At 41.4% G+C, this 12019-nt stretch overlaps 1 protein-coding gene and 1 non-coding gene across 2 annotated transcripts in view; one reads left to right on the top strand and one right to left on the bottom strand.

The window, feature by feature from the left end:
• The first annotated feature begins 564 nt into the window (after positions 1-564).
• On the top strand, positions 565-637 carry TRNAE-CUC (transfer RNA glutamic acid (anticodon CUC)). The gene has a single exon. It is a non-coding gene; the product is annotated as a tRNA-Glu (tRNA).
• A 161-nt stretch (positions 638-798) lies between these two features.
• CTR9 (CTR9 component of Paf1/RNA polymerase II complex) overlaps positions 799-12019 on the bottom strand; it is a 29387-nt gene continuing 18166 nt past the window's right edge. The window contains exons 15-25 of the mRNA XM_077761199.1: positions 11853-11940; positions 11051-11199; positions 9219-9335; positions 8914-9059; positions 7674-7745; positions 7072-7207; positions 6782-6928; positions 6242-6399; positions 4829-4925; positions 4486-4598; positions 799-1881 (exon numbers count right to left, since the gene is read on the bottom strand). Coding sequence (XP_077617325.1) covers positions 1455-1881; positions 4486-4598; positions 4829-4925; positions 6242-6399; positions 6782-6928; positions 7072-7207; positions 7674-7745; positions 8914-9059; positions 9219-9335; positions 11051-11199; positions 11853-11940 — 1650 coding nt within the window. The 3' untranslated portion in view covers positions 799-1454. The remainder of the gene's footprint in view (positions 1882-4485; positions 4599-4828; positions 4926-6241; positions 6400-6781; positions 6929-7071; positions 7208-7673; positions 7746-8913; positions 9060-9218; positions 9336-11050; positions 11200-11852; positions 11941-12019) is intronic.

The following is a 12019-nucleotide window of genomic DNA, read 5'->3' on the forward strand; positions in this document are numbered from 1 at the left end:
TATTGGAAAAAGCAGAGTGAAGACCTGGATTCTAGTTTGATTCTCACCTTTACTAGCTGCATGAACTTTGGAATCTCAGGCTCTTCACCTTTCAAAGGCAGAAATTCACTGCCTATCCTACATTGGAATTCCCAGAGCTGCACACGCGCCTCCCACGGCCTAGGCCACACTCCCTTAATACTCCACTTGGCCAGTCCCTTGAGTAGTCGCAGTCTCTTGTCCTTCAGGAAACCTTGCCTTGACTTTATCCCCCATTCTGCACCCACAACCGGTGCAAACATCCCCTTTTCACACCATAGGGACAATGAACTGATCTTCTCCATTAGACTTTTGGCAGGAAAGACAGTTTATCTCTGCATTCTCAATGCCTAATTAAATAGTTATTGACTAAATTAATTACAGCTTTTCTACAAACTATGCAGCATAACATAAAAATGTTACTCAAACTGTTAATCACCGAAGTACTGAAAATACAAATACATATTATTAGTACCTTAGTTTGCTTGCGTCTTAAAAAAAAACCGAACTCTACAAATCTATCAAAAATTATAAAAGTTCTGGGGCACCTGGCTGGCTCAGTTGGTAGAGCACGAGACTCTCGATCCCGGGGTTGTGGGTTCAAGCCCCAAGTCGGGTAGAGACATTACATAAAAATAAAACCTTTAAAAAATTTTATAAAGTTTTTCGTAAACGACCTTCAGCTTAGTTCAGGCTCTTCCAAATATTTGCATAGTTTATTTATGCCAAATTTGCATACACAAATGTACTGAGCAAATAAAAATGACACGATGTCCCATAAAAGTTGGTAAGAGAAGTTTATTGTGTGGCCTATGTAGGCCTTCGCATTCTACTAACAGAAAAGCATTTGTCCACATCTTAGTCGACCTAACAAATTACGTATCTGTGGTTTCATCTACACGGCTGCAGTGTTACACTACTGGAGAAAACCTTCCTTTCACTTGTACTTTGGTGTGATTATACAGTAGATAGTTCTTCCTCCAGAAAATAAAAACAGTCTCAATCTAAACTTCAGATGGAACAAAGACATGAATACCAAGTTGCCTGCACCACTTGGTGAAAGACTGCAATAAAAACCGGAACAGGGTGCTGCTTAACATACGAAGATGATGAGACGTCTCTGCCAGTTTCAGTCAAACCTCTGTAGGAATGATTTAGCCTCTGGGTTTATTCTTCCTGCGTTTTTCACATATGACAGGTAGAACTGTGCTGCAGTGAGGAACAGTCATTCTTCACTTGCTCAAGGGACTCAGATACTGGACTTTAGCACAGGAAATATCTCTTGGGGCTTAGTAATATACAAATGGGTAGGAAAAAAAAAACTCCCTTAGGAAAAATTTCACAATTGTTTGACTAAACTTCTGAAGCATTTCTGTCACAGCTTTCATATATTAAAAAGTTTCCTCCAGAGATGAAGCTTATTTATGAAATAAAGCCTAGTCGCTATCATCTGACCCATGTTCTGAGCCCCGATCTGAGGCCTCATTGTTGGATCCCTCTGCTTCTGATTCATTTCCAGAGCCTTGGCCAGAGCCCTCGTTATCAGATCCTCTCTCGGAATCGTGCTCTGACTCGGCACTTGGAGAAGCCGGGCGGGAGTCCATCTCAGAACCTCCGGAGCGGCTTCTCCCGGACTGCACGGACTCGTTGTCAGACTGTTCAGAACCCGAGGGCCTTCTCTTTCTGGCTGGCTGGTCACTGTCTGAATCCTCATCTGACTCCTGTCTTCGGGGCCTCCGGGGACTGCCGGCTTCGCTGCCAGACTTGTTCTGGTTCTCGTCAGAATCGCTGTCCGAAGAGGCACGTTTCTTCCGCCGTTCACCCTCGTCGGAGTCGCTGTTGCTGTTGCTGTTGCGGTGATGCCTGGCAAAGACAAGCACTGGTTACACACCAGGATTCGGGCCGATGGGACCTGGCAAGCAGAGAATGTTTTCTAAAAAATAAGGGCATTGAATGTTCTACTTCTTGATGTGGATGCCTTACACTGGTTTTCACTTTGTGATATTTGTGTACTGTTTTGTCAATTTGGTATATTTCACAATAAAAAAGGATTAAGAAGAAAAAAGAATAAGGCACTTTAGTTGTACCACAGCATTTAAACAGTAAAGGAGGCCTCTCACTGGGTTCTATCAGGCACCTTTCATCACAATGAAGCACTTCTCAATTTCATACATAAAATTATGAAAAGGAAGGGCTACGTTTATCTTTATCAGCAAATTCATGGCAGCAGAGGTGAAACCTAAGATCTTGCTTGGCTGTAGGGACTCTGCAGAATGAACCCTCTCCCAAGACTGGATGAGTGGGACTTTTCCCTATCAGATACCTGAAGAGCCAAGGTACCATTTCTATCCAGGACTTGCTGCTGCACTCGTGTCCTCTGCCAGGGTAAGTCTGACTCAAAATACACAGCAGGGGCTAAAAGGCTTCTGTAGCTCACTTACTTTTGCCCTGAGTTCCCCTCACTTACTTTTGCCCTGAGTTCCCCTCTACTTGTCAGTTGACGGGTTAAAGGGAATGGGACTTGTACCTATGCTCGGGATGGTGGTGGCACCCAGGAAATCTTGGCTTCCTGGAGGCTCTGGAGGAAAGAACATTCCTGTAACTGTGGTGACAGCCGCTCACCCCCCAGAGCTTGAACAGGAGGACAAACTTCCCCTGTGGCATATTCCTCAGGTTTGGTTTCCATGGGAAGGAATGTGAAATGCCACAGGGTTCAGTCTATAAAGGGCGAAGGAGATGTAATACATTCCCGTTTGGAAATGAAACCATCTCCACATGACTGAAGAAAGGCTTTTGGTGCTTAAATCTGAAAGAAGAAACCTAGACATACAATATTGAACTCTGGTCACCTTGAGTGAGTAAGAATAGGACACTGCATTCATTCCCTACATATACTAAAGGCCAGTGGGCCTCCTGGGTCCAATTCCCACCACTCCACCTGGCCAAATAAGCAAAAACTTGGTGACGATCAGGACCAAGTTTAACTGATGCAAGTGGTTCAAACCAACTTGGCCTTGACCTCATAGTTTGACATCAGCTCAGCCTCCACATGGACCTTTCTGCCTACACATTTTAACAGTGCACATTCTAAAACCATACATTTCACTGCTCTGCTCATGCTGGCCTCTTACCACTGACCAGAGTAACACTGTGGCAAGGGCAAAGTTACCCCGACGTGTGTCAGCCAGTGTCCTCAGAGGAAAAAGGAACTGCAAGTCTTTACAGATGTTTCCCTAGAGATCGTTACCTATAAGACCAGCACCCCCACTGGCACCTTTAGTTCCCTTAACACGCTAACTGCTCACCTCTAACCAACCGGCACTCCGTTCTTCTTCCAAGATTCAATTCAAACAGCCTTTCTTTTACAAAAAAAAGTCTCTTACAACTTTCCCCCGAACTCCAGATTACGTATGATCCCCGGAGAGAAATACCGTAAGTGACCATAAGTGACCATATCTATCCCACTATAAGGTGGCTTTTGGTTTACGTTATACTTCACTGCTTCTAAAACATAAATTCTTTGAAGGCAGAGTCTATGACTTTTTCCTCTGTATTCCCAAGCACTCAGCACACTATCTCATGGAATTCTTAATGGACATTGAAATGACTGTTGAACGAATGAATGAAATGACAGACACCGGTAGAAATACAAGGGGTGGGACAGCATTAAGAGTCCTAGTCTGTGAATCCAAATGTGGGGACAGGGGAACCTCCAGCTTGAGGAACAAGTTTAGAACAAGTAAACTCAATACTGCTTTGCCAGGTGCGCCATAAGCTAAAGGAGAGTACGGGACAAGCAGCGTAGGAGAAGCCCCACGCAGAGCAAGTCACCACTGCCCCCTGAGAGGAAACGGTCAAAAAGCCCCATTTCCACATGGCCAGGATCAGGCTGCTCATAACAGTTTTAGCCAGTCTGGTAAGTGTAGGAAAGTGATACAATTCACTTAGAAGGACGCCATCTAGAAAATTTCCTAATATCCTAATATCCATGGAGAAATGATCATTTAGAAGGATGCCATCCAGGAAATGTCCTAATATCCTAATATCCATGGAGAAATGAGATTTCAAAATAGGTTTTCTTCTCTGAGGGACAAACATGTGACAGGACAAAATGACAGGGTTAAATTAAGATGTGTGCTAAGGTTTCTTCTACCTCTGAGATTCCAAGAAGCTGGAGGGAAGACATTTTGGCACAATGACCACTCTCACCTTTCATTAAAAGAACGCGCTAAGGGAGGGGTGCTTGGGTGGTTCAGTTGGTTAAGTGTCCGACTGACTCTTGGTTTTGGCTTAGGTCATGATCTCACAGTTCGGTTCAGAAGTTCAAGCCCTGCATCTGGCTCCATGCGGATAGTGCTGAACCTGTTTGAGCTTCTCTCTCCCTCCTCCTCCCCCACTCACATCCTCTCTCTCAAAATAAATAAATAAACCTTTAAAAAAAAAATACGCTACGGAAAAAATTCATACCCTTCATCAGCAATTTTAAGTTTATCTTCGTCTGAAGAATCATCACTTGATGATATTATGGCTTTGGATTTTATTTTTCCCTTCATTGATGGAGGCAGACGCTCTGGCTTGGGCTAAAGAAAGAAGGTCAGACATAATAGATTAATCAATATTCCTAGGTTGCATTTTGTTAGGACATCGTGTTAAACTAAGTTTGTGGTATGATGATAATAAACAGCAACCAGTACACTTCAAAAAGAAGCATTTGTGCTTGAAGAAACTGCAGGGAAAGAATACATTTTTGTGTAGAGCAATCTTTTATGCCTATAGCGGGAATGAAAACCACAGTATTATATACACTTACAGCCTTCTTCTTCTCCACTTTTGGTGGACGGCGCTTTTTCGGTTTTGGGCCATTTTCTGTTTCCTCATCATCAGATCCTTCTTCTCCCTTTGGAGGTCTTATAGTGAACATCCAAGAGAAAGTCTGTCAAGATTCATTCATGCCTAGAAAATCTAAGACTACTTTGTCATCAAAATATTATTCATTCTGAATGCTATTCTCTACTGGGCTATCCTCAACCATAGTGCACACTCGTCAAGGGCAGAGGCCACAGTTCAAGAGTAGAGGCCATAATTTACAACTGCTGCACACAGCTCAGGAGTCTGCAAGAACCATGTATTTATGCGATGTCCACCAAATAATTTAGTCCCTGTTGAGTCCTCTTATTCATCTAAGATAAGCCTGAATCTTGTACTTAGCGGAGGGATAGAGGATGGAAGAAAAGACCCAGGCTCCAAATCTCACATCTTTCCCCTCTTCTTCTTTCCTTGCCAGCTACTCATTCCAGGCCTGCTGACGTCCTATCATAGCTTCCATTTAATAGGTTTGTGTCAGAATGAATTCGTTAGGTTCTTCCCCAAGTAGAGTTAGCCAACGGGGGGGGAAGAACAGGTCTTGCTAAGATAGCCGACTGGAGATTCTTAGACAGGGAAGCACCATAGGCGAGGAACGGGACAGCTCAGGGGCACCTCCAGTGAGAGACGGGCGGGCACCACTTATCTTAATGGCACAGAGAAGATTAAAAGGCCCTTCTCTCAGGGGCGCCTGGGTGGCTCAGTTGGTTGAGAGCCTGACTTCTGATTTTGGCTCAGATCATGATCCTGTGGTTTGTGAGTTTCAGCCCCAAGTTGGGATCTGCATAGACAGCACAGAGCCTGCTTGGGATTCTCTCCTCTCTCTCAGCCCTTTCCCTGCTTGCATGTGCATGCATATGCACTCTCTCTCTCAAAATAAACTTAAAAGACAAAATAAAAGACCCTTCTTTCACATTAATTCACATATTACACATCGAGCAAAACTTGAGGTTGGCATCATTATGACATTTTACACAAAGGAAACGGAGGCTCAGTGACTTTTCTAAGTTTGCACATGGATTGTTAGTGTGGGCACACCAGGTTTTCTCATCCTAAACTGCACACATTTTCCAATAAATAAACATTACAATTTTGAAGACATAAGGCAGTGAGGACTAACTTGCAGCTCTCACGGAAAAGCTGTGGAGATGTGTGGCGGTTCTAGGTACCTGGGGATCCGGTGGTGGGGTCGATCTTAGGATTATTAGGATTCTAGTAGGAAGTCGGGGGAAAAGAAGGCTTCACTGTCTAGAAAGATCAAGTTATGACCAGGTTTCATGAATTCTAACACAAGAAAGATTTAGAAGGTGAAAGGTCTTTTGCCACCTTTATGAGGCTATTCACAACACACTGATAATACCTTCTCCTCTTTTTCTTCTTTCTTTCACCACCCTCCTCATCTTCTCCTTCTTGTTCACTACCACTGCCCTTTCTCCTCTTCTTCTTTTTGGATATAGGCAGGTCATCGTCAGTATCGTCATTGACAAATTCATCAAACTCTCCTCCCTTTTTAGAACGCTGAAACCCAAACAAGACTACAATCAGTTCTCTCTTGGCTGGTGGAATAAGGCCAGATCCTATCAGTCATTTGACAAATGAAGGATCTTTTACCAAGCTGCATGGGAGAGGTGTTTGGTGGGGCCCATATTTTGAAGACTTCTAATTAGGGTGAATGGCTGAAGTGGCTTTAGGTCACCACAAGGTCCAACGTCCTGAGCTAATGCTGGAATGCATTTCCAAATAATACCGTGTAAAGCACAGTTTTGGAAGACTGCCTCTCAGCAAAGGAGGAAGTCAAAGCTAAGGACTAAGCGCTGAGTAAACAGAACCAATTATATTTGCTTCTGAAAGTCAAACGAAAGGGATGGTGCCATCAGCACGAGCAGAAGTCACATCTTACCCGCCCACCACCACCTCCTCTTTTCTTTTCTTTTGTTGCTTCGGTCTCTCCAGTAAACATAAGAATATTTTTGGTCTTCTCAACATACTGGGCCCGTTGTTCCAAAAGTTTCTTTTGCTCTTCTTTTTCTCTGAGACGCTTCTCTTCCTATGAGGAAAAAAGAGTAGGAAAAAACTACATCAGAATGTTGAAAAAATAGCATGACTACCAGCAGGATTTCTTTAACATGCAAGGTGTATGTGTGTGCACCCCATGCTTGAGTTCTAGTATAACTGAAAACAAACAAATACCTGTTCTTTAAGAAGTTTTTGCCTTAACAGCTCCTTTTCTTGCTCTTGTTTGGCCCGTAACTCCCTTTCTTCTTCATCTTGTTTACGTGCCCGGGCCACATGGTACTGGGCCTGGCTCAGTAAGTCAGAGCACTGCCTACAATATTCCAGATTCAGAGAAACATGAATGCAGCTAGTACATTTTTTGTTCAAAAACCCAGAGGATCTGTTTTCCTTACACAAGCTAGAGGGCCAGATCATTAGCAAATATCTGTGGGATATTTTAATTAGCAAAATTAACTTAGTTTCCCATAAGTCAATACTGTCAACTATAGTAACTTTCCAAATTGTAAGTGTCCTCTCTAATCACAAAGATTTTCAACATAATCTTCACATGTGAATCAAAGAGTCAGAATAGATAGAAAGTATTTTCCCCACACAGTTTAAGTATTTGTACCACACTGATTTTGTCATATTCCCTGAAAGGACCCTTGGAAAAAAGCCTTGGTCCAGGCTGGAGAGTCTCAAAGACAAGTGGGAAACACTGACCCCTGGACGGCCACCCAGCAAACATTGCTATCACTGCCTCACCCAAAGTCACCGTCCATAAGCAGTAACATTACCTGGCTTCTGTAGCAGCAAGGGCCAAATCAAATCTCATTTTATCTCCCACTTTACTCAAGTAGCTGAAGTATCTAAACGGAATGAGAAAATAAAATTTCACTGAAAAAAAATTCTAATGAAATAAGCCCTTTAGATTTTTATTTTATTACTTTTTAAATGTTTGTTTATTTATTTTGAGAGAGGGGAAGAGAGATGGAATGCTCGAACAGGGGAGAGACAGAGAGAGAAAAAAACCCAAGTAGGCTCTGCATTCCCAGCGAAGAGCCTGAACTAGGACTCAGTCGCACACACCAAACGCTCATAACCTGAGCCAAGATCGAGTTAGATTGTCAACCGACTGAGCCACCTAGGTGCTCTGGCTGTTTAGATTTTTAATCTGCTCTACAAAAATAGTCTGAGAAAAGGCTTACATATTGACTGACTTACATGAATCTATTTGATACATGAAAGGCTATCTGAATAAGAAAATTATATATGAAACTCACTTAAAAAAAGACTCTCGTCAATGTAACACTTAATATGTTTAATAAAAAACAAGTTCATGAAGATAAGTAGTCATATTTAATATCAGTAAGTTCACAAATGATCAAAAATAAGTTCAGGCGGCAAATATTTAACTAAACACTGTATTTATCAAATACATCAGCATGGAGGTTAGGAGGTATAGGCCATAAAGGCGCTTGGTCTACCTGGCGAGGCAAAAAAATAAATGCTTTTATAAGAATTTAAATAAGATTAGACAAAACCTGAAGAAATATCAAGTTTTGATTTTACTACACACTGAATTACAAATAAATCCTGTAAAAGTACATAAGTTTTGAGCTCCGCTGCCGAAACCTGTTCGATATTTAAGAGGACAGGCCTTAATCTTAGCTCAATGAAAATTAATTATTCCATGAAAAGACACAGCAGTTTTAAGTAGTAAAACCAACATAAGGGGAGTCTAAGAATTTCATGTGTGTAATATGCTGGGTCATATTACTGTCAGATTAATGAAAATTTAGGGCAAGCTTGCAAAGCTAGCCAGCCAGTTCTAGGAGACACTACGCCATCCAAATCTGGCAGGATTCTGGTCATAGTTTGGCGCCACCTGGTGGCAGTCACCTGCTATGGCTTAAAAATCACTGGAATGCTTCTGGTAGAGATCTATTCTTCAGGGAAGTGATTTTCAGTACCATTTGAGACCAACGAATTTAAAGAAACAAAGTATTTCAAAAGCTGTTTCTACAAAATCTTTACCTATGTGCAAGCTCCAGTTCTTTCACAGCATTAAGTACTTCCTTCAGATTACTCTTTTCATCTTTCAGAACAGAGGTAGCTAGTCTCTGCAGGACCAAGGCCACATTAAACATAAGTACTGTATCACTGGGCGCCACGTGTCTAGCCTATAGATAAAAAACAAAGCAAATATTTCATATACTCTAATGAAGAGAAAAAAGAATTTTATTCACGTAGAATGTTAAGTACACAAACATGCATAAAATAGAATAAAAGTATATAATGCAGCATGGAATTAAGTGAAAATAATGAGTTCTCCTCTTCACCTTTAGCAAAGTCTGTTTGCATTCCTGTAACTTGCCACACTTGAAGAGGGCTCGGGCCAAATACAGTACAACTTCAGTGTTCTGGTGCTTATAGAACTTTCTGAGGCAGTTTTCATACTATAATAAAATAAAAAGTTAGTTGAAATACAAGGATTAAATGACATTGTCATTGTGTAATAAGATTTCAAGCGATTTTAAAGCCATTACCCTCTGAATGGTTAATTTCAAAGATTAATGTGAGAATGATTTTTGACATTGACCAGGATACATTCTCACAACACAAAAGTCTGACTAAAAAAACAAACAAACAACAACTAGGTACTCAAAATAGTTTTTCCATTTGAAACTTGGACTGATACTGAAAGGATAAATAGATTGGATGGCTTTTTTTCATATCTCTGGCAATAAAATCTATTGACAAGCTTATTGACAGATTATTAAAAGTTACACACCTGGTTCCTTTGGGCTATAGGCTCTACCACCTTTCTTTAAGATTGGTGGAATCTACTGGCAATGAGCAGGAGAAGTCTCACAGTTCTGGTTGGTAGTTTCTTGGTAAAACCAATATATGGCAATACCAGCGTCAATTTTGCCATAAGCACTTTTTGACCATAGATCATATCTTGTCATAAGTAAGATCTTTTTCATGGAAGGTGGTTAGAGAGCTTCCCCCTGAATATCCCTAGTAATTAACTTGGATTTTTAAAAGGCAACATTATCAGTCTGCAGATCAGAAAGGCGCATCTCCAAAAACACAACCTCTGAGACTACTGTATGCAGTCTGGGTTCTACAAATCCTTGTGAGTGCCTTTCAAACATTCTGAATTTGATAATAATACCCACCCTTCTTAGAAAAAAGTTAAGCACTTCCAGGAGCCTGGCCTGCTCTTATCTTCTACCTCTGGTAAGACCCTTATTTTTTCTGACCATAAAATTTCCCACAGATCCTAAGGACTTTTTTATATTTTAATAGGTCACAGATGCTAAATACTTAAGATTTTATTTTTAAGTAACCTTCACATCCAACATGGGGCTTAAACTCATGAACCCAAGATCAAGGGTCATATGCTTTATTAACTGAGCTAGCCAGGTGCCCCTCGATGCTAAATATGACTCTAAGTTCAAGCACTCCACAAATATGAAAGACCTAACAAAATTCTATAGTGATAAAAACTGATCTCCATGGAATTTTTTTTTTAAATGTCATTTACCTTTTCTGAAACTCAGTTTTCCCATCTGAGAATGAAGAATGTAAAACAAGCAAACAAATATTAACTCCTTCTATATCCTGGGTACTTATTGATATACTAGCACGTTAGTGCCAAGTATGGTATCCAGTACTTTTCATAATGGATCTTTACAGAATTCTGTGAATTTAAGATATACAATCTCCATTTCATAAATGGGGAAACAGGCTCAGAGAGAACGTCCTCTGCCCAAGGCATGCGATTAGGGGTGGAACCAGGACCCTATCTCTGTCTGGACACCGAAGACTGGCCTTAACATTGTATGATGGTAGGCCTGTGAACAGACCCAGTATCATAAGAAATAGCTGCAGCTCCATGACAGGGCCAGAATGGTTAAGAAAACATCTGCTCAATAATGAACACAGTAGGGGCGCTTGGGTGGCTCAGTCAGTTGAGTGGCTGACTAGATTTCAGCTCAGGTCATGATCTCACAGTTCATGAGTTTGAGCCCCATGTGGGGGAGGGCAGTGTGGAGACTGCTTGGGATTCTCCCTCTCTCTCCCCAGCCCCAGCTTGTTCTCTAAGTAAATAAACTTAAAAAACAATGAACACAATATAAAAATATCTTGAATGATAAGATATTACCATCTGAACGGCACTGATATATTGCTTCTGTTCCACATAGATGTGTGCTAGGTTCAACCACACATCACTGATATCTGCTGTTGCTTCTCTTACTTGGGCAAATACATCACGAGCTTCACGAAAATATCCTTTGTGGGCCAAAACAGCTCCTAAAATTATAAAAGGGTTAACATTTAAGAATTTTCCAATTGTAGGGGCACCTGTGTAGTTCAGTCGGCTAAGTATCCAACTTCGGCTCAGGTCATGATCTCATGGTTCTGGGTTTGAGCCCCACGTTGGGCTCTGAGCTGATAGCTCAGAGCCTGGAGCCTGCTTTGGATTCTGTGTCCCCCCCTCTCTCTGTTCCTCTCTCATTTGCACTCTGTCGCTCTCTCAAAAATAACTAAATATTTAAAAAAAATTTTTTTAATTAACAAAAAGGAATTTTTTTTTTTTTTAATGTTTTATTTATTTCTAGGAGAGAGAGAGAGACAGCGTGAGCAGGGGAGGGTCAGAGAGAGAGGGAGTCACAGACTGAAACAGGCTCCAGGCTCTGAGCTGGCAGTCAGCACAGAGCCCGACGCGGGGCTCAAACCCACGAACCGCGAGATCATGACCTAAGCAAAAGTCGGACGCTTAACCGACTAAGCCACCCAGGCGCCCCAAAAAAAGGAATTTTCTAATTGTAGCCAGATAAACAACTAAAAGCCCTATTTTAATACAACTATGTTTATGACATTTAGAGAGAAATTATGATCTACAAATGTTCCTCTGAAAGCATTCATTTCACAAATCACTACAGATGCCCATGTCTTATAATCACCTATGCCATTAGCAGCATACAGATTCTTTGCATCATTTCTGAGCACTTGTTTGTAGATGGCCAGGGCACGATCTTGATGACGCTTTTCCTATAAAAAGAAACAAACATTATAAAACAAAATTCAAATGGGAATCAAGTGTCAGTTTTGTTTTAAAGACACAAAATGA

Source organism: Crocuta crocuta, unplaced genomic scaffold, assembly GCF_008692635.1.
Source record: "Crocuta crocuta isolate KB4526 unplaced genomic scaffold, BGI_CrCroc_1.0 scaffold233, whole genome shotgun sequence".
NCBI classification, from domain to species: Eukaryota; Metazoa; Chordata; class Mammalia; order Carnivora; family Hyaenidae; genus Crocuta; species Crocuta crocuta.